Raw genomic sequence first — 25,507 nt, forward strand, 5'->3', positions numbered from 1 at the left:
CCTGGATTGGTAAGAGAATGATGTAATTCATATTTGTGAGCATCTTAGATCAACATGCTGAGATCTCCAGAAGGTGACCATTAAGATGAAAGCAACAGTGATCATAAAGTTCTGTGAATTTCCTTTATATTTCCACTCACCTTTTCTGTATTTTATTGAACATTTTCTATTATCAGATCCTTTACATGACCAGTGATGAACATAAGGGCATCATCATTTTTGAAAATCAAGAGCCAACGTACAGTGAATTGGAAATAAAGAGACAGAGTATATAAAGAAGCTTCCACTGAAGAAAGAAAAAGAGGAGCTGAGTTTTTTAGATTCCACTTGTAAGTGAGAACATACACTAACTTTCTCTGACATACTTAACTTAGCATCATGCCCTCAAAGGCCTTTCTTTTTGTGGAATATGGTAGAAATTTTTTCTTTGTATGGCAGATATATACACATTTCTATATATAGAGATAAATAGATGATAGATAAATAGATTGATTGGTTTCTATATAAATATATCACATTTTCTCCACCCATTGAGGGACACTTAGATTGTTTCCATATCTTGGCTATTGCAAATAATGCTGCAGTGAACTTGGGGCTGCAGATATCTTTTTTTTTTTTTTTTTGCGGTACGCGGGCCTCTCACCGCTGTGGCCTCTCCCGCTGCAGAGCACAGGCTCCGGATGCACAGGCCCAGCGGCCACGGCCCATGGGCCCAGCCACTCCGCGGTACGCGAGACCCTCCCGGACCGGGGCACGAACCCGCATCCCCTGCGTCGGCAGGCAGACTCTCAACCACTGCGCCACCAGGAAAGCCCTGCAGACATCTTTTTGAGAACGTGATTTCATTTCCTTCAATATATACCTAGAATGGAATTGTTGGATCTTATGATAGTTCTATTTTTAATCTTTGGAGGAACTTCCATACTCTTTTGCACAGTGGCTGCACCAACTTACATTCCCAGCAACAGTGGCCAAGGTCTCCCTTTTCTCCACACCCTCCCCAACACTTGTTATCTCTTGCCCTTTTGATGACGTTTATTCTAAAAGGTGTGAAGTGATACCTCCTTGTGGTTTTGATTTGCATTTCCCTGATTAGTGATGCTGAGCATCTTTTCAGTACCTGTTGGCCATCTGCATGACTGTTTTGCCAAAAAGATACTTAATATGAATCCTGAGGTCAAAAACATGCAACCCCCTGCAAACAGGCAGAGTGTAGAGAAATACAGGGTGCTGGTAAACCTGAAGTATGTTTTCTTTCAAAAGTCACAGGGATCTTGGGAAGTAACTGATGCCCCCTGAACTTCTGAATAGAAGCACAAGTCCTCATCTCTTTAAGTGGAATTTCCTCCCCAGCAGCCCTGGTCCTCACTGTGCACAGCCACTAAAGCCACCTTCAAACTCTTCCCACCTATGTTCTCAGGACACAACTCTTCAGACCTTGGAAAAGCACAGGCTCCGGACGCGCAGGCTCAGCAGCCATGGCTCACGGGCCCAGCCACTCCGCGGCATGTGGGATCCTCCCGGACCGGGGCACGAACCCGTGTCCCCTGCATCAGCAGGCGGACTCTCAACCACTGCGCCACCAGGGAAGCCCCAGGCATCTTTAAATAGTGATACATCCTCCAAAATTGTCTATCAAACTTATTTCACCATCACAGTGCCTGCAAGATACTAAACTGTGTACAATCCATAAAAGTGTGTATGAAAAAGCTTCTTTCCATTTGTTGAACAAGAGACATTTATTACAGTCTCTTTTTCTCTCTGATGTATAAGTGTATCAAGGCAATATGGTAATTTTTTTCGTGACCACCACTGAGGTTGAGTAACTCGTCCTATTTTAAATTGATTCCTCGTATCTCCTGATGTTAAATTTAATGTTATGAGATGCCGTTGAGTTAATTTTACCTTTTATCTGATGGTGTGAAAATTCTAACGTATCATCTTTCTGGTTTTTGCTCTTCTACTGCATCCACGCAGGCTGATGCTCCTCCAGACATCCAAGAGGAAATCTGTCCTGGAAACGGATCTCTCAGTTAGCTCACTTATCGGGAAACATGACCTGAAATCCACCTGGCCTTCAGTGTCTCCCATCAAGAGAAGTTTGGTCCAGGACTCCAAAAGCAGCATCCAGGCACCAAGTGAGAGATCTGCCCAGATCTCCATTCAAGCTTGACTGAACCCCCCGCAAAAAAACCCAGACTCAGTCCTATCCAGACTCCCCAGAAGAGGACTCAGAGACCAGATCTGGGTCAGGGTGGGGGGTGTTCCAGAATCTCCATCCTTCACCCAGAACAACTGGACATCGACCAACAAGGGCACCCCAAGGGCCAGGAGGACACCTGCCCTGGTGCAAAGCATTGACCTCCAACCTCCACTCAACAGATCTCACCCCAATACTGTTCAAGCCTGCACTAGACCCCATCCTCCACCAATTAACCATGTTCCAGGTCAGCCCCTCAGGATGGCCTTCACAAGATTAAGCAAAGGCTGGTGGAGCTGCAGGTCCATGACATCTCCCTCTTTCCATCCTGTGGCAGAAATCCAACCCTCCTGGTCAGAACTCTCCCTCTGCAAGAAGTCTGAGGAGCACCGTGGCTCTGGTCCCTGAAGTGTCCTCTATGATGACCTTCAGCTTTCCTCTTCCTCTGAAGATAGTGAGTGGGAGGGAGACACTGAGGGCAACTAAGACTTGTCTTCCACTTTCAGGTAACTTGGAGGCTGTTGAAGTGAGGAGGGGAAGTCACAAGGAGCAGCCTGTCCCTGGGAAATCAGTGATCTTTCACCTCTGGTGGGTGACACAATGGTGGAAACCCAGACCATGCTTGGGGACACACACATGCAAGCCCTGCACTGTCTCATGATGGTATTAGAGTCCTATGTCAAATGGTACTTAGCAAACTGACATGTCAAGTTGTTCGTCAATCTAAATCCATTTTAAGTAACTGAGTAACTATGGTGTAAATAGGAAGCTACGGTATTTATCAGACTTTGGTGGCAAGTGTCTGAATTTTTTGAGCTTGGCTAAAGGGCCCAACTCTGTCATTGCAAAATTTCAGCAGTGCCCGGTCCTGAGATGAGATTTTTGGACTCTGTGGAGTTTTTCCCATGTAAATCATAGTGGTGAATATTCCCATGGCTTTGCTTATTTATTAACTTTAACCTGCATTGTTGGTGGGAACATAAAGTGGTACATCCAATGTGAAGAACAGTATGAAGATTCTTTAAAAAACTAAAAATAGAGCTGCCATATGATCCAGCAATCCCACTCCTGGGCATGTAACCATAGAAAACCATAATTCAAAACGATACATGCACCCCAAAGTTCATAGCAGCACTGTTTACAATAGCCAGGACATGGAAGCAACCTAAATGTTCATCAACAGAGGAATGGATAAAGATGATATAGTTCATATATACAATGGAACACTGCTCAGCCATAAAAAAGAATGAAATAACGCCATTTGCAGCAACATGGAAGGAGCTAGAGATTGTCATACTGAGTGAAGTCTGACAGAGAAAGACAAATATCATGATATCGCTTATGTGTGGAATCTTAAAAAAAAAACACAAATGCCAACCTTTTGAAAAACAGAGATTCAGGAACAATAAGCTCTTGCATGGACAACAAACTGTGAGCTTTTTCTTTCCTGTCTATACATGCTCTCCCCTCACACAGATGTCCAAAAATTCTGCTACAGCACAGAGTAAGTGGGCTACAATGCCCTGCCCCTTTCAATCCCATGTAGAGCAGACACTGATGCCTCCCCAAAGGCAAAAGGACAAAAGACTGGAAACAACTGTCACCAGGTACCAGTAGCCCTTGGGCTTAAACCAGGCCTAACCTTAGAATCAACTGGAGTTAAAACAACTCGGATGCTCCCACCGAGATCAACAGACAGACTCTGTGGGGAGGGCACAGGTGATGTTATTTCTAAATACTCATCATGTAATACTAATGGGAAACTGCATGGGAACCACGTAGCAAATGTTTCTTCTGAAGCTTTAAAGTGAGTACAAGTTTGCGGGGGAATCAGGACCCACTCTAAGTTATGATCCTCCTGTGGGGCTCATGAAATGACATCTTTGACAAGTTTTTGTTGAAGCAGATGTTCCTCCCTCAGACCCGTATTCAGTAGCACTGAGCTAGAGATGTCAGGCACAGCACACCTGAGACTGCTGAGTAGTGTGACGGTTTGGGTAACAACTTCCAGAAGTGCAGCTTCCCTGGGCCTGATTCCTAGGGGCTGAGTTCCTCCTGGAATAGGTGTGGCCTTGTTGTTGCTTAGGGTAGATGCTGCTGGCTTGGTGGAAATTGCAGGTGGGTTTAGGCTTGTGTAAGGGGTCACCCTTAGAAATCTACCCAAAGGTACCCTTAGTCCAAGTACTAGAATGCCACAGGCCAAGCAACTAACTGAGCAGGGACACAGCCCCATCCACCAGCACTCAGGCTCCTTTAAGACCCTCTCAAGCCCACAGGTGCCCCTGGACTTGGACCCCGACCACCAGAAGCCCCGGGACCAGGCTCCAAGCACCAGTGTACAGGAACTAGATCCAGGGCCCCGTAGGACCCTCCAGCCAGAGACCCTGGTTCCCAACTCCACCCACAGGTAGGCAGGCATCAGCACCAGAATCCCAGCCCCCTCCCACAAGTGAGACTGCTCTAGCCTCAGGACCAGCCTCACAAAGCAACAGGCAGGCACCAGTCCTGCTGCCCAGCAGCCTGTGAACCGGACCATTCACTAGGAGGCCAGAACCAGCCCTAAGACTGGCTGGGCCCTGGTGCCAACTGCCACTGAGGCTGCTCAAGCTTCACAACCAGCCCCACCTACCAGTGGACGGATAGCAGCCCTAGGACTACCTAGGACAGCCCAGCAGCCTACGGACCCAGCCCAAACACGAGCAGGCAAGGACCATCTATGGACTCGGCTGGGTCCTGCCCTGCACAGCAGAATGCCAACACAAGACTCAGGACACCCCAGATCCTGCAGCCAGCTGTGTCCAGAACAGTGGTGTGATACCAGCTCTGGTTCTCCTGGGCCCTGCAACCAGAACCCAGGGCCTGGCTCTGCCTGCCAGTAAGCCAGCATAGCCCCAGGACTTGGCTTTATACACCAGTGGTTGGGCACCAGCCCTGATATCTCCTGGACCCCAACTCCACCCACAAGTGAGCCAGCACTAGTCTCGATGTCACCCATGGCTGTGCAGCCAGCTGCCTCATTATTCTCTCCCTCCAAGCAGCACTGACAGCCTCCATACAAGGCAGAGCCTGGCAAACAGCCAGACTGGTGGCAGCCAAGCCCACCAGACCATCCACAGTAGTCAGCCCACCACAATAGAAGGACCCAAGCAGCCCACATAGGGGGTACACCTAGAGCATATAGTTCTAGTGACCAGGGGAGAGTGGGCTGCTGGGGAACATAGAACATCTCCTACAAAAGGCCACTTCTCCAAGGTCAGGAAATGTAACTAACGTACCAGATACATAGCAATAAAAACAGCAAGTTAAGAAAAATGAGGTGTATGGACACCAAGGGGGGAAAGTGAGGGCAGGGGTGGTGGTGGTGGGATGAATTGGGAGATTGGGATTGACATATATACACTAATATGTATAAAATAGATAACTAATAAGAACCTGCTGTATAAAAAAGTAATAAAAGAAAATTCAAAAGAAAAAGAAAAATGAGGTGACACAGAAACACGATCCAAATGAAGGAACAAGATAACCCAAGAAAACCCACAAGAAGATCTAAGTGACGTGGAAATGGCCAATCTACTCAAGACAGAGTTCAAGGTAATGATTGTAAAGATAATCAAAGAACTCAGGAGAAAAATGGACAACAAGAGGGAGAAGTTAGAAGTTTGGGGTTTTTTTTTTTAAGTCTTTTATTGAATTTGTTACAATACCACTTCTGTTTTATGTTTTGGTTTTTTTGTCCTTGAGGCATGTGGGATCTTAGCTCCCTGACCAGGGATTGAATCCTCACTCACTGCATTGGAAGGTGAAGTCTTAACCACTGGACTGCCAGGGAAGTCCCTTAGAAGTTTTTTAAAAAGATGATCTTAACGAACAACCAACCAGAGATGAGGAATACAATAACTGAAATGAAAATACACTAAAAGGAAACAACTGTAGATAAAATGATACAGAGGAACAAATCAGAAAACTGGAGGAACAGAGTACTGGAAATCACTGAAGATGAACAGAAAACAATAGGATAAAAAGAAATGAGGACAGTTTAACAGACCTCTGAAACAACATCAAGTGCACTAACATTTTCAGTCCCAGCAGGAAAAGGGAAAGAGAAAGGGGCAGAGAACATACTTAAAGACATAAAAGCTGAAAACTTCCCTAACCTGGCAAAGAAAACAGACATCCAAGTCCAGTAAACACAGTAAGCCCCAAACAGGATCAAACCAAAGAGGACCACACCAAGACTCACTGTAATTAAAATGGCAAAAAAAAGTAAAGACTATTAAAAGGTACAAAGGAAAAGCAATAAGTTACATCATGGGAACTCGCATAATGTAAGCACCTGACTTTTCAGGATAAATTCTGCAGGCCAGAAGTAATGGCATGGTATATTTAAAGTGATAAAAGGGAAAATCCTATAACCAAATTTACTCTACCCAGCAAGGCTCTCATTCAGATTTGATGGAGAGATCTAAAGTTTTACAGAGAAGCAAAACTGCTGCCAGTAGTCCCAGACCCGGCCCTGCCTACCAGTGGTCAGCAGGCTGGAGGCTGAGTCCCCACTGTCCTTGGAGGCCTCAGCTAGAGAAGATGGGAAGAAGAAAGTGCCCAACTTTATTTTAATTTTTTGCAAAATGTGATTTGGACAGGAAGGATGTGTCCTACCCACAGACGCGGCTTCTATAAAGTGCATCCTGCACGTGAACTAATGCAGGGTGGGGCCTGCATCCCTGCCCGGGTTCTGGAGAAGTGAAGACACGTTTCATGCTCTCCTCCAGGAGGTGGTTGCCCTCAGGTCTCCTCCCAGAAGCCTCTCTCAGTGTTCCCCTAAACCTTCGCCCTGGGACACGTGCCCCCACCTGTGTCCCCTCCAGGAGCCTCTCAAGCACACCCAGCCCTGAGCAGGTGGCTCCCTGCTGAGTTTTGTCAACACCCATCCCAGGACCAGATAGCAAGCTGGGCTTTGCAGATGCTTCCAGTGAAGTAACAGACACCGACAGGCAGAAGCACCTGTGGCGAAACGGAGCTACTTTACTTACGAAACACAGTCCGCATTCAACTGACGGGCACTGACTGGCCAGGAGGTGGGCGGTGCTCTCGTGGGTCACTGGGTGGATGGCTAGGGAGCGTCTCATGGGCTTCTCCCCTTCTGCAGGCTGGGACCCCCGAGCACTGGCCAGGGAGAAGCAAGAGGATTTGGTTTTATGTTTAAGATGAAGCAGAGGACCTTGAAAGAGGCACGTGAGCATTTCACAGAAGGGGTCTCCGTAGATGTCGTTTGCATAACAAGTGCCTAAATCATCAGAAATAGGGAAGAAACTGCACGTGAGGACAAGCAGAGATACCCTAGAAGCAAAGGCCTTTCAGTACCTATTTCAAGTTTATGACAACGCCCTTGAGTTTGGGGTTCTTGAAAGGTGATGGGGAAGGAAGTGGGAAACAGCCTTGGGTCAGTTGGGGGCTGGGTCTGATCCACACCTTGTGGATCTACGTAGTTTTGGGTGGTGTTTTTTAAGAAAAAGAACCCAGAATTATGTTGGGATTTAAGAAGGGGCTGAACAACTGAGGGCCCTGCAGTTTCAGCCTCCATAGCTTCCCAGGAAACCTGCCTCTGGTGATGAGTCAAACCCGGGGTTTTAGTAAGAAAATCTTTGCCCGCATGTCCGCTCTGGTCACCTTGCACTGGTCACCTCTCCCCCAGATGGTGCACTGGACACAATGGGCTGTGCGACCTTGACCCGGCCACCTGTCCTCTCTGCATTACCTCTCCACATCCCCCCAGGATGGTGCATTTGAAGCCCCTGTACATGCATAAGACAAAGTGACAGAATTCAGGACTTCCTTTCCAGGAGGAGATGGAAGGCGCACAGTTGTTTAGAGGCTACACCAGATCTAAATGCTGTTTCGACTTACACTTACATTAAGCTACTTCTTACCCATCCAATTTGTCTCTTATTTTTGTTTCAAAGCTCACTGTGTATCATGCAAAGATGCCAGTAACGTGGGAAAACCTCCCATCTGACAGGAGCAGCCCTCCTCTCTGTTGGTGGCAGTCCCCCCACCCCCACCATGATCCCCACTATTCTGGCCTGGACTGTGTGTGCCCACGTGCCTGTGGGTACATGTGTGTGTACAGGGCAGGCTCACTTTTGAGGTTTTTCTTTCTGGAGCCCTCTGCCCTCCTTAGTTTGTGCTGAACACACTGACACACACACAAGCCTCAGTGCCTAAGCTGGTGTCTTGCTGTGATGATGATTTTGGTCCTAGCTCCACTATGGCCCAACCCCACTGAAATCAAGTCAGCTTCAGGTCCAGCTTGACCCAGGGCCTCAAATTATGACATCAGGAGTTACCTTATCTCTGGTTTCCATGTTGGCCTTACTCTCTGGTCAGTTAGCTTATGTAGTGGCCCTGGCAGCCCCCCAGACGGGGGAGAGCTTCTCATTCACAATAGTTCTGTTGTAAGTCCTGGCACAGATTTCCTGGGACCAGGTCACATGTCCACCCTCAAACAGATTACTGAAAGCAAGGAGATGAAATCTGTTGATTGGCCAGATCTAGGTTATAGGCTCACCTTTAGATTCTGGTATTATAGAAGGTTAACTTCCCCCAAACCACATGGACCAGGAAAGGCTGGGGGTTGGGGAGGGTCTTCTCAGAAAAAAACAGATATTATTGTCATATGATGAGGAAGCAGAGGACTGGAAGGAAAGGTGGTCACAGATGTCCACTACCCCACCCAGGGCAGTGGTGCATCCTGGAATCTGAAGGGTTAAGTTCAACACACACCTCGTGGAAAACAACTCAGAACCCCTAAGAACCACACATACATCAGGGGTCATGGAGCCTGGAGCTGACAGCCAAATGGAGACAGGGCCTGAGGCAAGCAGAGCAGAAACGAGCACAGGCTTTCCTGCTGGGGCTGCTGGCCTGGCAGGCTGAGGTCTGGGCAGTGGCACAGGTGCCCAGGGGCTGTGTCAATACGGAGCTCAGACACTGACAGGAAAGAGCAGGCAGGTAGAGAGCCTCTGGGGGAATCCTCCAGGGAGCTTGTTAGAAATGCAGCATCTCAGGTCCCACTCCAGATCTCCTGTATCAGAATCTGAATTTTAATCAGATCCCCAGGTGATCCATGTGCACTGCTCATCTCTTGAGACTTCCCTGGTGGTGCAGTGGTTAAGAATCCGCCTGCCAATGCAGGGGACACAGGTTCGAGCCCTGGTCCAGGAAGATCCCACATGCCGCGGAGCAACCAAGCCTGTGAGCCACAACTACTGAGCCTGCACTCTAGAGCCTGCAAGCCACAACTACTGAGCCCACATCTCACAGCTACTGAAGCCCGCGTGCCTAGAGCTATGCTCCACCACAATGAGAAGCCCATGCACTGCAATGAAGAGTAGCCCCTGCTCGCCACAACTAGAGAAAGCCCACATGCAGCAACAAAAACCCAACACAGCCATAAACAAACAAACAAACAAATAAATAAATACTCGTCTCTTGTCTCATAGCCCTCACATTCAGGGGTGGTGAGACTTATGTTAGGTCTTCAGTCAGACTTCCTGGAGTGCAGTGTGGCCATGTTTATGAAGGAGCCTTAAACATAGTCATGCTCTATCATGAAGCCAATATTTCTACTTCTGAGACATTACTGAACAAAATCACCAGAGGCAGGGACAAAGAATGTTATGCATGGAGATGTTCATTGTAGTATTATTTATAATCAGAAATCATTGCATATACACAAATAGAAAAGGGTGAAGTCAAGTGTGGCACTTTATACATTGATTGTTATGTTGCCGTTTGAAATATTCTTTTAAAAGAAATGTACAGGGAATGGGCAGGGAATATAGTGATAAACAAGACAGATACAGTGTCTGCCCTCTTGGAGTTGACATTCTATGGGGGAAGACAGACAATAAGCAAGTGGACAAATGTGACAAGTACACAGAAGGAAGAAGGGGTAATGTGGTAGAGAACCATGGGAGGGTTGGGGAGGTTTCTTAGATGGGGAAACAGGGAAACCCTACTCTAGGAGCTGGCATTTAAAATGAAGTCCAAAAGTTGAGAAGGAGCCAGCCAAAGAAACAGCCAGGAAAAGATCTTCCAGGCAAGGGGAACAGGAATTACCAAGATGCTGGGGTCAGGGAGCTTGGCTGTGAGAGGGAAGTAATGGAAGATGTGTGGCTGGAGCGGGATAAGCCAGAGGAAGCTGGAAGCTGAGGAAGGTGGAAAAGTGAGTAGGGCCAGATCCCTCAGACCTTGCAGGCTGTGAGTGAAGTTTGAGTTTTGTTCTAAGGGCCAAGTGTTACAAGAGTACATGGAGAGAGGGAGTCATATTGGTAAAATGGCAGAACAGGAGGTTCCAGCCCTCATTCCCCCATATAAACACTGATGATTTGACAACCATCTACAGGCAAAAATTCCTTTGTGAGAGCTCTGGAGTCCAGTTGAGAGGTTCCAGCACCCCAGTGGACCACAAAATGCAAGATCAGCCACACTGGAAGGGCAGAAAGAGCGGTGTCACTTTGCTTGCATCACCTCTCCCCCAGGCTGACAAAACTCAGAACCAAGAGAGATCGCCTAGCCCACGATTTCTGCCACAGGTTAATGAGAGAACAGGTGAGGGTCTCACTCCCCAGCCTTTGGGGGCAATGTCTAAAAGCTCTGTTTATCTTGATGCATCCAGAACACTGAAGAAATCAGCATGGCTGGATTGTTTGGGAGCAGCTAAGAACAAAGAAAAGGGTGGAGGCTCATAGCAACCAACATATACACCCCCAAAGCAACAACTCCCCAAAGATGGTGCCCCACAGACATCCACAGATGGTACATGAACCTCAGCAGCCAGTGAAGATCTCAGCGACCAACTTGACTCTGCAGGACTGGGGGAAGGTACCCAACCCTGAGACTGCTCCTTCAGGAGGGAGGGACAGAGTGGGATTGAGCTCTTTGTCCTAGCAACTCAGTGCACTGCCCTATGGAAAACGGGTGGGTGATGCCTGGCACTCGACATGGCTCTGTGGGGTAGGGAAAAGGCACAAAATTCTAAGACATACCTTTCAGAAGGGAGGGATGGAAGTGGTGCTTGCAACCAATGCCCTGGCCTAGCCGAGCACACCCTAGAGAGAAGGAATAGGCAGCTCTCAGCACCTTACACAGCTCTATGGGATCAGGAGAAGGCACACAATCCTAAAACTAGCCCCCCAAGGAGGGATGAGAAGAGTACAAAAGGTTTAAAAGATTCCCAGAATCTCTAGCCAGGTGAAGGTCTTTCCCTTCCCAAGCCAGTACATAAGGACTGGAAGGGGTGACTATTCCTTCAAATGTGCAGACATCAACACAGGATAAAATGATCACAAAGAATCAGGAAAATGTGACATCACCAAAGGAACAAAACAAAGTTCCAGTAACTGACCTCAAAGAAATGGAGATCTATGAATTGCTGACAAAGAATTCAAAATAATCATCTTAGCTCATTGAGCTATAAGAGAATGCAGACAGACAACTAGACAAAGTCAGAAAAAGCAATACATGATCACAAGTTCAACAAAGAGATAGAAACCATAAAAAAAGAACCAAAACATAAATTCTGGAGCATAGAATACAATGATTGCACTGAAAAATTCAATAGAGAGCTTCAATAGCAGACTTGATCAGGCAGAAGAAAGAATCAGTGAACTTGAAGACAGGTTACTTGAAATGCTCTACTCAGAGGAGCAAAAGTAAAAGGGAATGAAAAAGAGTGAATAAAGCCCACAGGACTCACAGGACACAGTCAAGAAAAACAATATAACATAATGGGAGTTCCAGGAGAAGAACATAAAGGAGAAGAAAGCTTATTTACAGAAATAATGGCTAAAATTTCCCCAAATCTGGGAAAGGAAAAGAACCTCTAGATTCATAAAGCCCAAAAGACCCCAAATAGGTTGAACCTAAAAAAGGCCTACACTGAGGCACATTAAATAGTCAAAAGTTAAAGAGAGAATGTTGAAAACAGCAAAAGAAAAATGTCTCATCACATAAAATGAAACTCCATTAAGATTATAAGCAGAATTTTTTGGCAGAAAGCTTGAAGGCCAGGAGAGAGTAGGGTGATATACTCAAAGTGCTGTAAAAACAAATCTGCCAACCAAGAATACTATGCCTGGCAAAACTGTCCTTTAAAAATGAAGGAGAGACAAACAAAAATTGAGGGAGTTTGTTACCACTAGACCTGCCTTACAAGGAGTGCTAAAGGGAGTTTGTCAAGTTGAAACAAAAGGACACTAAACAACCACACAGAAGCATAAGAAAGTATAAATTTTACTGGTAAATATATAGATAAATAAAGAACAGTGCAATACTGTAATGGTGGTGCACAAGTCACTTTTAACCCTAGTTGAAAAGTTAAAAGAATTTAAATGGATTATACTCACTAATGAAAAGTGACTGAATGGATAAAATAACAAGCTACAACTATACGCTGTGTACGAGAGACTCACTATAGCTTTAAGAACACTCAAAGGTGGAAAGTAAAGGGATAGAAAAAGATATTACATACAAATGGTAACCAAAAGAAAGCAGGAATGTATGTATACTTATATGAGACAAAATAGACTTTGAACCAAAAACTGCTACACAAGATAAAGAAGATGATTATATAATGATAAAAAGGTTTACTCAACAGGAAGATATAACAATTATCTATGTACCCATTCCACTCCTGGGTATATATCCAAAAAAAGCAAAAACACTAATTCAAAAAGATACATGCACCTCAATGTTCATAGCAGCATTATTTACAACTGTCAAGATATAGTAGCAATCTAAGTGTCCATCAACAGATGAATGGATAAAGAAGGTGTGGTGTGTATATATATATATATATATATATATATATACACACACACACACATACATATACACACAATGGAATACTACTCAGCCATAAAAAAGAATGAAATATTGCCATTTGCAGCAACATGGATGAACTTGCAGGGCATTATGCTAAGTGAAATAAGTCAGACAGAGAAAGACAAATACTGTGTGAAATCACGTATATGTGGAATCTATAAAATACAACAAACTAGTGAATATAACAAAAAAGAAGCAGGCTCAGAGACATAGAAAACAAATTAGTAGTTACCAGTTGCGGGGAGGGGCAATATTGGCGTAGGAGAGTGGGAGGTACAAGCTATTGGTTGTCAGATAGGCTCAAGGATGTATTGTACAATATGGGGAAATAGCCAATATTTTGTAATAACTAAAAATGGAAAGTAACCTTTACAAATGTTTTAAAGTAAAAAAATTTTAATACAAATAAATAAGTTTGGGATTAACATATACACAGTACTATATATAAAATAGATAAACAACAAGGACTTACTCTATAGCACAGGGAACTATATTCAATATCTTGTAATAACCTATAATGGAGAAGAATCTGAAAAAGTATATATATATGCATTTATATACATATACATATATGTATCACTTTACTGTAGACCTGAAATTAACACAACATTGTAAATTAACTATACTTCAATTTTTAAAATGGTTATAAAATAAATAAATAATAAAAATAAATATATATGCATCCTACATCAGATCTCCTAAATATATAAAGCAAACATCTACAGATCTAAAGGGAGAAATAGATGGCCATACAATTATAGTAGGAGACTCGAATACTCCACTTTCAAAAATGGATGGAACATCCAGACAAAAATCAGTAAGGAAACAGCAGAGTTGAACATCACTATAAACCAATGGACCAAACAGATATATAGTGAACATCCAACAGCAGCAGAATGCACCTTCTTCTCAAGCACACATGGATTCTCCAGGATAAATCACATTATAGATCACAAAACAAGTCTTAACAAATTTAAGGAGATTGAAATCATCCCAAATGTATTTTCTGACCACAGTGAAATGAAATTACAAATCAATAACAGAAGGAAAATGGGGACATTTATAAACACACAGAAATTAAAGAACACCCTCTTGAATAACACTGACTCAAAGAAGAAACTTAAAGGGAAATTAGAAATATTTTGAGTCAAATGGAAAGTACCAAGAGATACCAATAAATACCTACCTCACAAAAGAAAAATCTCAAATAACCTAAATTTACACCTCAAGGAACTAGAAAAAGAGCAAACTAAGATCCAAGTTAGCAGAAGGAAAGAAAAAACTGAAGATCAGAGCATAAATAAATAAAATTAGAAAATAGAAAAACAAAAAATATATGAAAATAAGAGGTGGTTTTTGAAAAGATAAAACAATATTGACAAACCCTTAGCAAGATTAAGAAATAAAAAAGAAAGACTCAAATAAATAAAATCACAAATAATAGAGAAGACATTACAACAGATGTCACAGAAATAAAAAAATATTAGAAACTATTATGAACAATTATATGCCAATAAATTGGACAACTGAGAAAAAATGGATACATTCCTAGAAACATACAATCTACCAAGACGGAACTGCGAAGAAATTGAAAGCTTGAACAGACCAATAATAAATAAGGAGGTTGAATCAGTAACCAAACACCTCTCAGCAAAGAAAAACTCAGGGCCAGGTCTTCACAAGCAATTCTACCCAACATTTGAAGAATTAATACCAATCCTTCTTAAACTCTTCCAAAAATGGAAGAAAGAACACTTCCAAACTCATTTTCTGAAGCCAGCATGATCCTGACACCAAAGCCAGACAAAAAATTAGAAATAGAGCTACCAGATGACCCAGCAATGCCACTTCTGTGCATACACACAAAGGAATTGAAGTCAGGATCTGAAAGAGGTATCTGCACTCCATGCTCACTGCAGCATTGTTCACAATAGCCAAAACATGGAAGCAACCTAAATGTGCATTGCCTGATGAACGGCTAAAGAAAATGTGGTATATACACAAAATGGGATATTATTCAGCCTTTAAAGAAAGAAGGAAATCCTGCCATTTGCAACAATATGGATGAACATGGAGGACATTATGCTAAGAGAAGCCAGACACAGAAGGACAAATACTACATAGTACCACTTATATGAGGAATCTAAGATGGCCAAACCCTTAGAAGAGAGTAGAAGGGTGGTTGTTCGGGGCTGGGGAGGGGAGAAACGGGGAGGTGATGGTCAAAGGGTACAAAGTGTCAGGTACCCAAGATGAGTAAGTTCCACAGATCCACACGGCACGGTGCCTGTGGTTCTTAATGCCATGTTATATACTTAGAGCTTGGCTAAGAAGGTAGGTCTCCCGTTAAGTGTTCTTATCACAATAATAAATAGCGAGGGTGGAGGAAACTTGGACCTGATGGGTGTACTTATGGCATAGACTGGTGATGGTTTCACAGATGCATGCTTATCTCCAAAGTCATCGGGTTGTATACATTAAATAGTTACAGCTTTTTCTATGTCAATTGTACATCAATATGGTGGTTTTAAAAAAGTGAATAGAACCTGATTTGGTCTAGGGAGCTGAAGGCCACATGAACAAAGCTACTGGGACACATTTATAATCCACATTAAGTGAGCAAAGCTGGCAGAGAATAATATAAACTGTGTAATTTTGAATATAGAAAAAAACAGGAAACATGCAAAAATATTACAGCAATTACCTACAGATGGTGGGATTACAGATGATTTTTACTTGCTTTTCTTAAGTTTCCTGTATTTCTTCTCACAGGAAGAAAAATGGAGGTGACTGCAGAATCTGAATTTGTATTGGTCACAGTAATTCGTTACAGATGACAGAATCCACTTTTTGTGGTTTGAGCAGAGGGGGCTTATTCCTGGGTGTTAAGACTGAGATTCCAGGACTACCAGGGAACCAAGAGTGGAGGCCCCACAGCCAGGTACAACACAGCCTAGACAATCCCCTGACTCCACCCAAGACTGTTGCTATGGAAACCCCAATGTCTGTGATGCTGCTGCTGTGGGAGAACCAGACCCCTCTGTTCCCTGCCACCCAGGAGCCCCATCCCTCCACCACCCTGTGTTGCTCACTTCCGCTTTTTAGGTCTCAGGCAGGCATCTGTCCAGAGGAGCTGAGGCCACCTGCAGAACCCTAGTTGCACGGGTGTCTGGGAAATATAGATTTCAGGTTTTCCAGCGACAAAAGGCATGGAAGGAGGGGGTGGCACACAGGTTGAATGACTCAGTCTGCAGGATCCACTACAGAAGCAAGGCAAGGGTGACAAGACGATCACGTGTACCCCTGACCTTCTGAAGTCCACACGGTGGGCCAGTTATCCATGGTCTTATGATAAGGACAGCAGGAAGCTCTCTCTCAGTCCAGGCAGTGCTGGCTCCCAGAGCCCCTCGCCCTGGCCTCCTCTCACTTCCAAATGCCAGCACCTCTCTGCTTGGCGACTTCTGCTGCTGGAGACCCCTCGGCCTCCTTGAGGCAGGCTGCAGTGTGGAGGCTTAGCGTCCCAAGGAGCAGACTGAGCCAGGACCCCAGCTGCCTCTCTGCACTGGCTCCCAGGCTCCCTAGTGGGCCGATTCCTGTTGCCCACAGTGGGGGGATCCTGCAGTGGGGGGATCCTCTAGTGGGGGCTCCGCAGCGGCGGGCAGCTTGCTAACAGCCATAGTCAGTCACCTTCTCTTCCTCTTCTCACTTCCCTACACCCTTGCCTTCACCTCCAAATAAACTCCTTGTGCCAGAATCTGTATCTCCAGGTGTGGCTAGGGCAGCCCAAACTAAGGCATCTCTGGCCTGAGCACGTGCACATGTAAAGCCTCAACCTGGTTCTTTAAGACCTTCTGGGGACAGGGCCCTGGGCGTGGGTTAAGGGCTATGAGGCTGCTTCTGTGACCTTGCATCCATTCACACCAGTTTGGAAAGTCACCTTGTTCTTGGTTCTCATCCTCCTGGGCAGGAAACCAGAGGGCTCCGGGATGCTTCCTCAACTGGCTGCCCTGCCCACACTGATGCCACCCCCGCCCACACAGGTGCCACCACCGGAGTTCTGCCCACCCCTCTCTGCATCATGCGTTACTCCTCTGCCGTAGGACCAGCAAGCGTGTCCTCTGAACGCGCCGTCCTTGGTTTAAATGTGACTCTGCTATTAGCATGTCAGGTTGGGCCAACTCTGTCATGGGTGCAGGCAGCAAACATTTCCCTGGAGCCTGCCCGGTGCCAGGCCCTGCATCACCCACCACAGAAGTCACCCTTCCCTCCAGCCCTGCAGAGTTGCCCACGAGCACCGCCCAGTGGCAGGGAGCTCACATCCTCGGTTACACCTTCAGGCAGCTGGTGAGAGAAGCAGCTTTATCCATCAACCCCTCCGGGCCGGGTGTCTGACTTGTCTCCTTCCACATTCTTGGGGCTAACTGTTCCTGTCACCCTTCATCCACAGATGAGGCTCCTGGAGGTTGAGTGACATTCTGGGGTCGCTTGGCAGGCAGTAAGGGGAGGGACTGGGCAGGGACCAGGAAGGCCTGCTCAGGGTCCTTTCCTGTTCCCTGGTGCGTCCTGGCCGCTCAGACACAGGACGTCCCAGGACACGGGGCTCCTGGCACTGCTGCGTCACCGCCCCTCAGCCGTTTAGCTGGGAGCCTCTGCCAGTCTTAGCACCGGGGACCCTGCGGTGCGCCTAACACACTCCTAGCCCTCGTGGAGGAAGACAGAGCAGTAAGCAGACGAAGACAAGGTCGCTCCCAGGGCCCTGAGGGGTGGGGAGGCTGGAGGAGGAACCGCGCGTCCCCCGTCCCGAGAACTGTCCTGAGGACGGCTGTGGAGAGTCTCCAGCTGACAGGGGGCCGGGCTGGCCTTGTCGCTGGCCCGCGGCAGGCAGGGATCACATGGTCTGCGGGCCATCCTGGTCTTCATCACCTGCCAGCGTCCGGGCACTGAGGCCCTGCTGGTGGGTGCTGATGTCCACTTAAAATTGCTGGGCAGGGAGTCCAGGGTCCTTCTGGAAAAGGGGTTTACACTCAGGCAGCTGGGAGCTACCTGTTGGTCACTCACGTGCTACCAGTGAGGTCAGGGAGCGGGGTGCTGCCAGGGAGCCCAGGTTTGCCCACCTGTGACAAGGGGCCTGGGTGTTTGAGGAGCATCTGGGGGCTCTGTACCCCTTTTAAAAGTAACAACTCACCACTTGGCTGAACAATTGTTCATTTTTTCCATTAAACCTTGATGTACATACAGGAGACATACAAAGCTGCCTGGGAGACTCTCCTTGCTGCCCGGGGTGGTCTGGCTCCAGCATTCCCATAGCCACTCAGTGTCCCTCGTGTGGACGGGCCACATGCATCCATTCTGATGAGACACGCAAGGCCTGTTCTAGCCCGGGGACACACCGCCCAGCCATGCCCCACGTTTCACTGGCACTTACACCCAGGAGCTGAACATCTGGGTCAAAGGGTGCCCTTACCTTCCTGGTCAAGGCCAGCGTCTTTTCTAAAGATGGCGCACATATGTGTGCCAGGCCCTGTGCAGACCCGGGAGGAGGGGGAGCATCCATCAAACCATTATTCAAAGAAATCAAAGCTGCAGCTGCGGACTGACCCGTGCTGGGCGGTGGAGGGAGCAGTTGCTTTGAGAGGGGTGAACAGGGAGGGAGGCCTGGCGGATACCCCCCGCCTCCCCCCTGCTCCCCGACTTAGGAACACAGCTGCTGAGAGTGGCCCTAGCCAGGAGGTGTGAGCTGCGGGAAGCATCCAGGCAGGTGGGAGGGTGTGTGCAGAGGCTTCGAGGCTCGAGGGTGTATGATGAATGTGCAGCAGCTGCCACGACAGCCTGGGCGGCTTGAACAACAGAAGTGTGTCTTCCCACAGCTCTGGAGGCCGGAAGTCCCAGATCACAGTCTGGCGGGTGGGTGTCTGGTGTGGACTCTCCTCCTCACGGGGTCCTCACGTGGTGGGGGGAGCCCTGGAGCCCCTTCCTCCTATGTCAGGACCCCGGCCCTACTGGATTATGCCCCACCCTTAGGACCACGTTCAATCTTTGCGCCTCCTTACAGGCCCCGTCTCCAAGCACGGCCACGCTGTGGGGCTGGGACCCCAACGTATGAATTGGGTGGACAGGAACACTCTGTCTGTAACAGGGGTGAGAGGAAGTGGAAGGCCTGGAGCAGGCACGGGGGGAGGGCGAGGGGCGGCAGCGTTTCAGGACCTGCTGCTGTGAAACCAACCCCCTAACGCAGTGGTTTAAAACAGTCATCATTTATTCCTGCGGGACTTCACGCTTCGGGCAGGGCCCGGGGGGACGGCTCATCTCTGCTGCGTGTGACTTCAGCTGAGGCCTCCCTCACAGTGGCTGCCACCCGGGGCTCAGCTGGGCTGGTGGCTGGCCTCGTCCTCCTCTGTGTGGCTGCCACTGGCCTCGTCCTCCTCCATGTGGCTGCCGGGCTTCTTCACAGCCTGGGGGCTGGTTTCCAAGAGCGAGGAAGCAAACGCCGCCCGTCCCTTTGCAGGTCCCGATCCTGGCAGGAGGGTCATTTCTGCCACTGTTGAAGTCACAGCGTCTGGGTACAGCTGCTGGCCGCTCACGTCACAGAGCTCGTTTTTGATAAAAATTGTATGAATTTCAGGTGTACAACATGACGTTTTGGTGTCTGTGTACACAGTGGAGCTCCAGGCGAGCTAACTAACATGTCCATCTGCTCAGTTAACCATCACTTTTTGGTTGTGCACCTCAAGTCTGCTCCCCTGGCAAGTCCCCCCGACATGATGCAGTGTCGTTAACTGCACTCATCCTGCCATGCACTGCATCTCTAGACTCACTCGGCGGGCAGAGCTGTAACTTTTACCCTTTGACCAACCTCTCCCCGTTTCTCCCACCCCATGTGACTTGATTATTGCTGGAAAGATGAGTTTAGAACCGACCATTTCCCTGCTAAGCTGACAAGCGTAAAAGCTTAACTTGAAAACAAACCAAACTGCACCCACAGTGCGAAGGCAGAGACTGGGACTTGGTCAAGCCTGGGCCTGAGCCCTCAGTTTGGGCAGACAGGTAGTTAGGGCCTCACAGGGGTCTGGTCCTGTCCACGTGACTTTTAGACACCCTCCACCCTGATGGAGCCTGTGATTTTACGGGGAAATGAGTTCTAAAAATTAAATTATTAAACTTGACAATACTGTAAAAAGGTGTACAGTTCACTTATCCTTCATTTGTTTACTCTAAGTGTCTGCAAAGTGTCTCGTAGGCTGGTTTAAAATAGAATGTTTAGTAGAAAACTTGAGGTTCAGTAAGGCCAGCAGATCAGGAGACAACTGCCACTGAAAAGAGAGTTTCTACTCACAGTCTCGGAGGAGGGGGAGGACGCATCACACAGGGAGCGTGCGGAGGGCAAGAGGCAGAGGAGCCCAGAGCCGTGGACAGACAGACGGACGGGAGCCTTCATCGCAGCTTCTGTGGAGGGAACGGCAAGCAGGGTCAACAGGCTGAGGACCGGCCAGGCTGAGCAGCTTCATGGGCTCTGGGCTGTAGGGGCCCCCAGTGGCCTGGAACCTGACCCTGGGGGAGCAGGGCAGGTGGACAGTGGCTCAGAGCATGAGTCCAACAGAGGAGGTGCTTGGTTTGTATTTGAAAAGTGGGTGCTGGGGGACTTCCCTGGCAGTCCAGTGGTTAGGACTTGGCACTCTCACTGCCAAGGGCCTGGGTTTGATCCCTGGTTGGGGAACTAAGATCCTGCAAGCCGCGAGATGCAGCCAAAAAAAACCCAAAAAAAACTGGGCCCTAAAAGGACTCCTCCTGCGGGTGGGCGGGGGCTGACAAGGGGGGCAGGGTGCCACGTCGAGGTGACACAGAACAGGGGGTGTCCTACAAAAACAAAGCACCAAGTTTACAGAAGGTAGAAACACGGTCTGTTCAGGCTCAGCTCGAATGTCACCTCCTCAGAGGAGCCGTCCTGCCTGCACAGTCTACAGGGACAGCCTCCCCAGCCCTCAGTCACTTCATTCCTGCACAGCGCTCAGGGCTGGCCCCCGGCTGCGCACCCAGAAGAAGGGTCCTCGCAGGGGCCACAGGCCCCGCACAACCTGGTCTCCCATCTCTCTCCCCCCTACCCTGCCCTCCTGACTTCCCCGAGTCCTGCATGTCCCCACAGCACGTGGCCTTCTAACAGGCCGTGTGCTCACTGTGCGCCTCCGTCAGTGCTGGGCCCGCTGCCCAGGTCAGTGCGGGCACACAGGGGGCTCAGCAAGCAGTGAATCAACAGCTCTTACCATCACTGCCTGGAACGTCCTCGTCCGTGGCCTCAGCGTCCACACACCCAGTGCACGTTCACTGAGGCCTTACTGTGTGCCGGGCGGGCTCCAGACACCTGGTCTCCATTCTCATGCAGCAGACAGCCTAGGGGCGTGAGACAGAGAAAAATAAGTAAAATATAGGCAAAGTCAGGCAGTGAGATGTTCCATGGAGAAAAACAAAGTCAGGCAGGACGTTGGAGCGAACTCCTGGAGGTGTTTAGGGAGCGAGTGATGCAGAGGGAGAGACTTCCCGGCTGAGGCTACAGCCAGTTCAAAGGGCCTGAGGCCACAGTGGGCTGCAGGTCCAGAGTCTTAGCTATCCATGTGGATTCTTAGTTTTCTCTCCAGTCTGTTGCTTTTATTTATAATCCTTGGTTTCACCTTTCTTGCTAATTAACCTGAGTCTGGGTCACCATCTGTTGAGTTTAGCAAATTCTATCCCAGTGATTTAAAGTGGAAACAGGTGAATCCGGGTCAAGTCAGCACGTGTTTACTGAGTGGCCTCCCTGGGCCCAGCTGTGTCTGGCACCAGGCGGCTGTGAAGTGAGCATGACAGTCTCCGCCCTGAGGACCCCAGTTAGTGAACATCCAGACACCCTCAGGCCCCGTCTGCTGCCCCCCTGCCCCACTTCATCTGGGTCTCAAGCTCCCACGCTGACCTCAGTTGCACCTTCCTCTCCCACCTCCTTCAATTTTATTTTATTTTTTTAACTTGGAAGCCGTGTCACGACAGTGCCCCTCAGTAGTGAGAAACTCATCACCACTTCAGCAGTGGGATCCACCTGTTATGTCTGAGCTGAGACTGGACAGGATGGAAACACAGGATGCGGAGGAAGAGATGGCTCAGGGGCTGGCCCTCGGGGCAGGCAGAGGGGAGGCGGAGAGAGAGGAGGAGGCCACGGCAGGAGGAGGGGAGTCCAGGGGCTCCCAGGGTCACCTCCTGTCACTTGCTGCTGCTCCCGCCTCAACACGGGAGCCTGAATCCCACGCTGCATCACACCTGCAGGCCCTCACATGGCTGGGCCTCCAGCAGGAGCCCCTCTCCTCTACTCACCAGCAGCAACGCCCTCACCCTTCAAGACCCTGCTCCTCTGAGGGCTTGTCCCTGACCCTGCCTGCCCGGGGCATCCGTCCCACTGTGACCCATTCACCCATTCTGCATTCACCTCTCCTGGTTGTCACGGCCTGAGGATGACCTGACGCCCTGGGACATGGTCTGCTTCTCGGGACCAGCTGAGAGACCAGCAGACCTCGGTTATAAGCTCTGTGTGACCCTGGGCGAATCCCTTATCCCCTGGGGGGCGAGTCCCTTATCCCCTGGGAGGCTCCATCTCTCACTGTAAAGGGGTCTGGCAGTGGCCACCCCACAGCGACAGTCAGCTGCTGGACCTACCAGAGGAGGAGCAGGGCCGGGGGCCTGTGGCTGTGACCTTCAGGGCTGACCCTGGAAGCGGGCCTCGGCATGGCCAGGGTTTGCAGAAAGCCTGGGTGCAGCGATGCATGAGGGGGTGGGAGAAGGGCAGAGGTTAGGGGGCAGCTTTGGAGCCAGAAGACAGGGCATCCAGGGGACACTTTCCAGAGCCCCTGGCCCTGGGCCTCTCCCACTCCCACCCCTTCCTGGCTGCCTTCAGAGGACATGTGAGGAACCCCTCTTTTGAAGGCTACACTCTCAGCCCATTTATCCCGCCCGCCCGGCGTTCAGAGCAGGCTCCACACGACTGTGGCCCTCATGTGCCTTGTGAAGCAGTGAGGGCTACAGGGAGGACTGCAAACTCAGATGTCTCCAGGGGCCAGGCAAGGAGAGGCTGGGGGAGGGCCTGGGCCCAGGGGAATCTTAGGGGGCAGTGGGGACTGTGATGATCTGGGGACACAAGCTCCGTCCAGAGAAGGCTCCCACTCAGCCCCAGAAGAGCTTTGCCCAGAGGGAACGTCACCCAGGATGCCAGAACTTCTCACTTCATATCAAAACTAACAAACTAACAAAGCTAGAAGCCTGGGTTTTTGCCTGAAATCGTTTAGTTTTTAAATGTTAGAATTAATTTTAAAAATCTAGACTTGCCCCTGAGCCCTAGTTCGAGGCCCTTGGTTTAAGACCAAGGGTGGGCTGGGCAGCCACCCTGAGGCAGGGTCCAGGCTGGATGACCTGTCACTGCACAGCCCCTGTGCCCACGTCCCCACCCCTGCCCACTGCCTCCTCATGGGTGTTCAGGGGACAGCTTCATTCCCAGGAACCAGCCCCCGGGTCAGGGTACGGAGGGAACAGGGCTCTTCTGGGATTGCCCTTTCCTTCAGCAGATCTTCGGCAGCTGGAGCTTTGAGACCACTCGTACACACACACACACACACACACACACATACGCGCGCGCGCACACGCACACACACACTCTGATCCAGCCCTCTTCGGCAGCTGGAGCTTTGAGACCACTCGTACATACACGTTCTCTCTCTCTCTCTCTCTCTCTCTCTCTCTCGTGACTGGGGTGGCCTTGGAGCATCACCACCATGTGATCTGGGGGAACAGGGGACAGGTGTGCTTGGTGGAACAGCATGCACAATGGCTCAGAAGGTGTGGGGAGCAGAGGGACGTAACCCTGTACCTGCAGCAGGCCTCCTTCCCCCTTCCTCTGTAATGATGGGGCAGCTGATGAGAGCAGCTCTCAGTGAGCCCTCCTGGGGCCGTTACTAGTTCTCTATTATAGATGAGGACACTGAGGCACAGAGAGGGCAGGGGCCACCAAAGGTCACACAGCAGGATTTAGGGAGCCTTTCTGGGGTGCCTGTTACCTCTCCTTTAATACAGATGAGGACACTGAGCCAGAGAGAGGGACGGGGCCACCCAAGATCACAGAGCAGGGCCTTAGTGAGTCCTGCTGCAGCCCAGTTACAAGTTCTTTATTATACATGAGGTCTCTGAGGCACAGACAGGGCAGTGGCTGCCCAAGGTCACAAAGCAGGGTCTTTGTGAGTTTTCCTGGAGGCCGTGTTACTAGTACTCTGTTACAGCCAAGGACACTGAGGCGCAGAGAGGGAGCAGGGAAGCCCCACGGCCTGTGTCCTTCACGACCGGCTTTATGCTGCCAGCAGGGCTGCAGGCCTGCAGTGGACGTGGAAGGCAGCTCACTGCAGCATTAGTTACCATAACCAAGATATGGATGTAACCGAGCAGGACCCTGTGGGGCCTTCCCGCGACAGACCCCTCCCCCCTATTCTCTGCTGTAGCTCCTCTCTGAAGTAGCCAGATAATAGTATCTCACGCATGTTTCCTGAGTTTTTCAGATGCTAAAAACCCCCACCAAGTGGAAAAAATTAACTACTTGATGATCATGAGCCCCCAGACCTACTGGCATCTAAGGACTGATAAAGTTAACCCCTGTGACACCTCAACATCGACCAATCAGAGAATCGTGTACAAGCTGACCACACACCCTGTGGCCCCCCTCCCTCACCTGGCCTTTAAAAATGCTTTGCTGAAACCCTTTGGGGAGTTCGGGATTTGGGGGGCATGAGCCACCCCTCTCCTTGCTGGCCCTACAATAAACCTTTCTCTGCTTCACACTCTGGTGTTTGTTTGGCTTCACGGTGCATCGGGCACATGGACTTGTGTTCAGTAACATGGAAACAACCTAGGTGTCCATCGACACATGAATGGGTGAAGAAAATGTGACATATATATATATATATAAATTATATATATAATGGAATCTTACTCAGCCATAAAAAAGAAGGAAATCTTGCCATTTGCAACATGGATGGACCTTGAGGGCATTATGCTAAGTGAAATAAGTCAGACAGAGAAAGATATAACCTCACTTATGGAGTTGAAAAAATAAACCAAACTCACAGAAACAGAGAACAGGATGGTGACTACCAGAGGCGGGGTGTTGAGGGGGCTGGTGAAATGGGCAAAGAGGGTCAAAAGGCACAAACTTCCAGCTGTAAGATACACAAGCCCTGGGGATGTATGTACAGCAAAGTGACTGTGGTCAACATCACTGTGTTGTGTATATGAAAGTTGCTAAGAGAGAAGATCTTCAAAGTTCTCATCACAAGAAAAATAATCTGTACCTGTGTGTGGTGGTGATGGTAACTAAACTTACTGTGGTGATCATTTCACAATATGTACATATATCAAGTCATGATG

At 48.7% G+C, this 25,507-nt stretch overlaps 1 protein-coding gene across 3 annotated transcripts in view; it reads right to left on the reverse strand.

Annotated features, from left to right (window-relative positions):
• The window catches only part of LOC309802679 (uncharacterized protein), a 52,012-nt gene that overhangs the window by 24,796 nt on the left and 1,709 nt on the right, over positions 1–25,507 (reverse strand). For 2 of the 3 annotated variants that reach the window (XR_014293853.1, XR_014293854.1), the window contains exons 2-3: positions 21,343–21,469; positions 20,418–20,527 (exon numbers count right to left, since the gene is read on the reverse strand). Coding sequence is in view for 1 of the 3 variants with exons in the window: in XM_082618436.1 (XP_082474562.1) it covers positions 19,447–19,674; positions 20,418–20,519 (330 nt within the window). In the remaining 2 variants the exon portion in view is untranslated. Of the gene's footprint in view, positions 1–19,340; positions 19,675–20,417; positions 20,528–21,342; positions 21,470–25,507 lie in introns of those variants that run through there. The other variant, XM_082618436.1, reaches the window with a different exon arrangement.

Source organism: Mesoplodon mirus (genome assembly GCF_964341445.2).
Source record: "Mesoplodon mirus genome assembly, chromosome: 4".
Taxonomy (NCBI): domain Eukaryota; kingdom Metazoa; phylum Chordata; class Mammalia; order Artiodactyla; family Ziphiidae; genus Mesoplodon; species Mesoplodon mirus.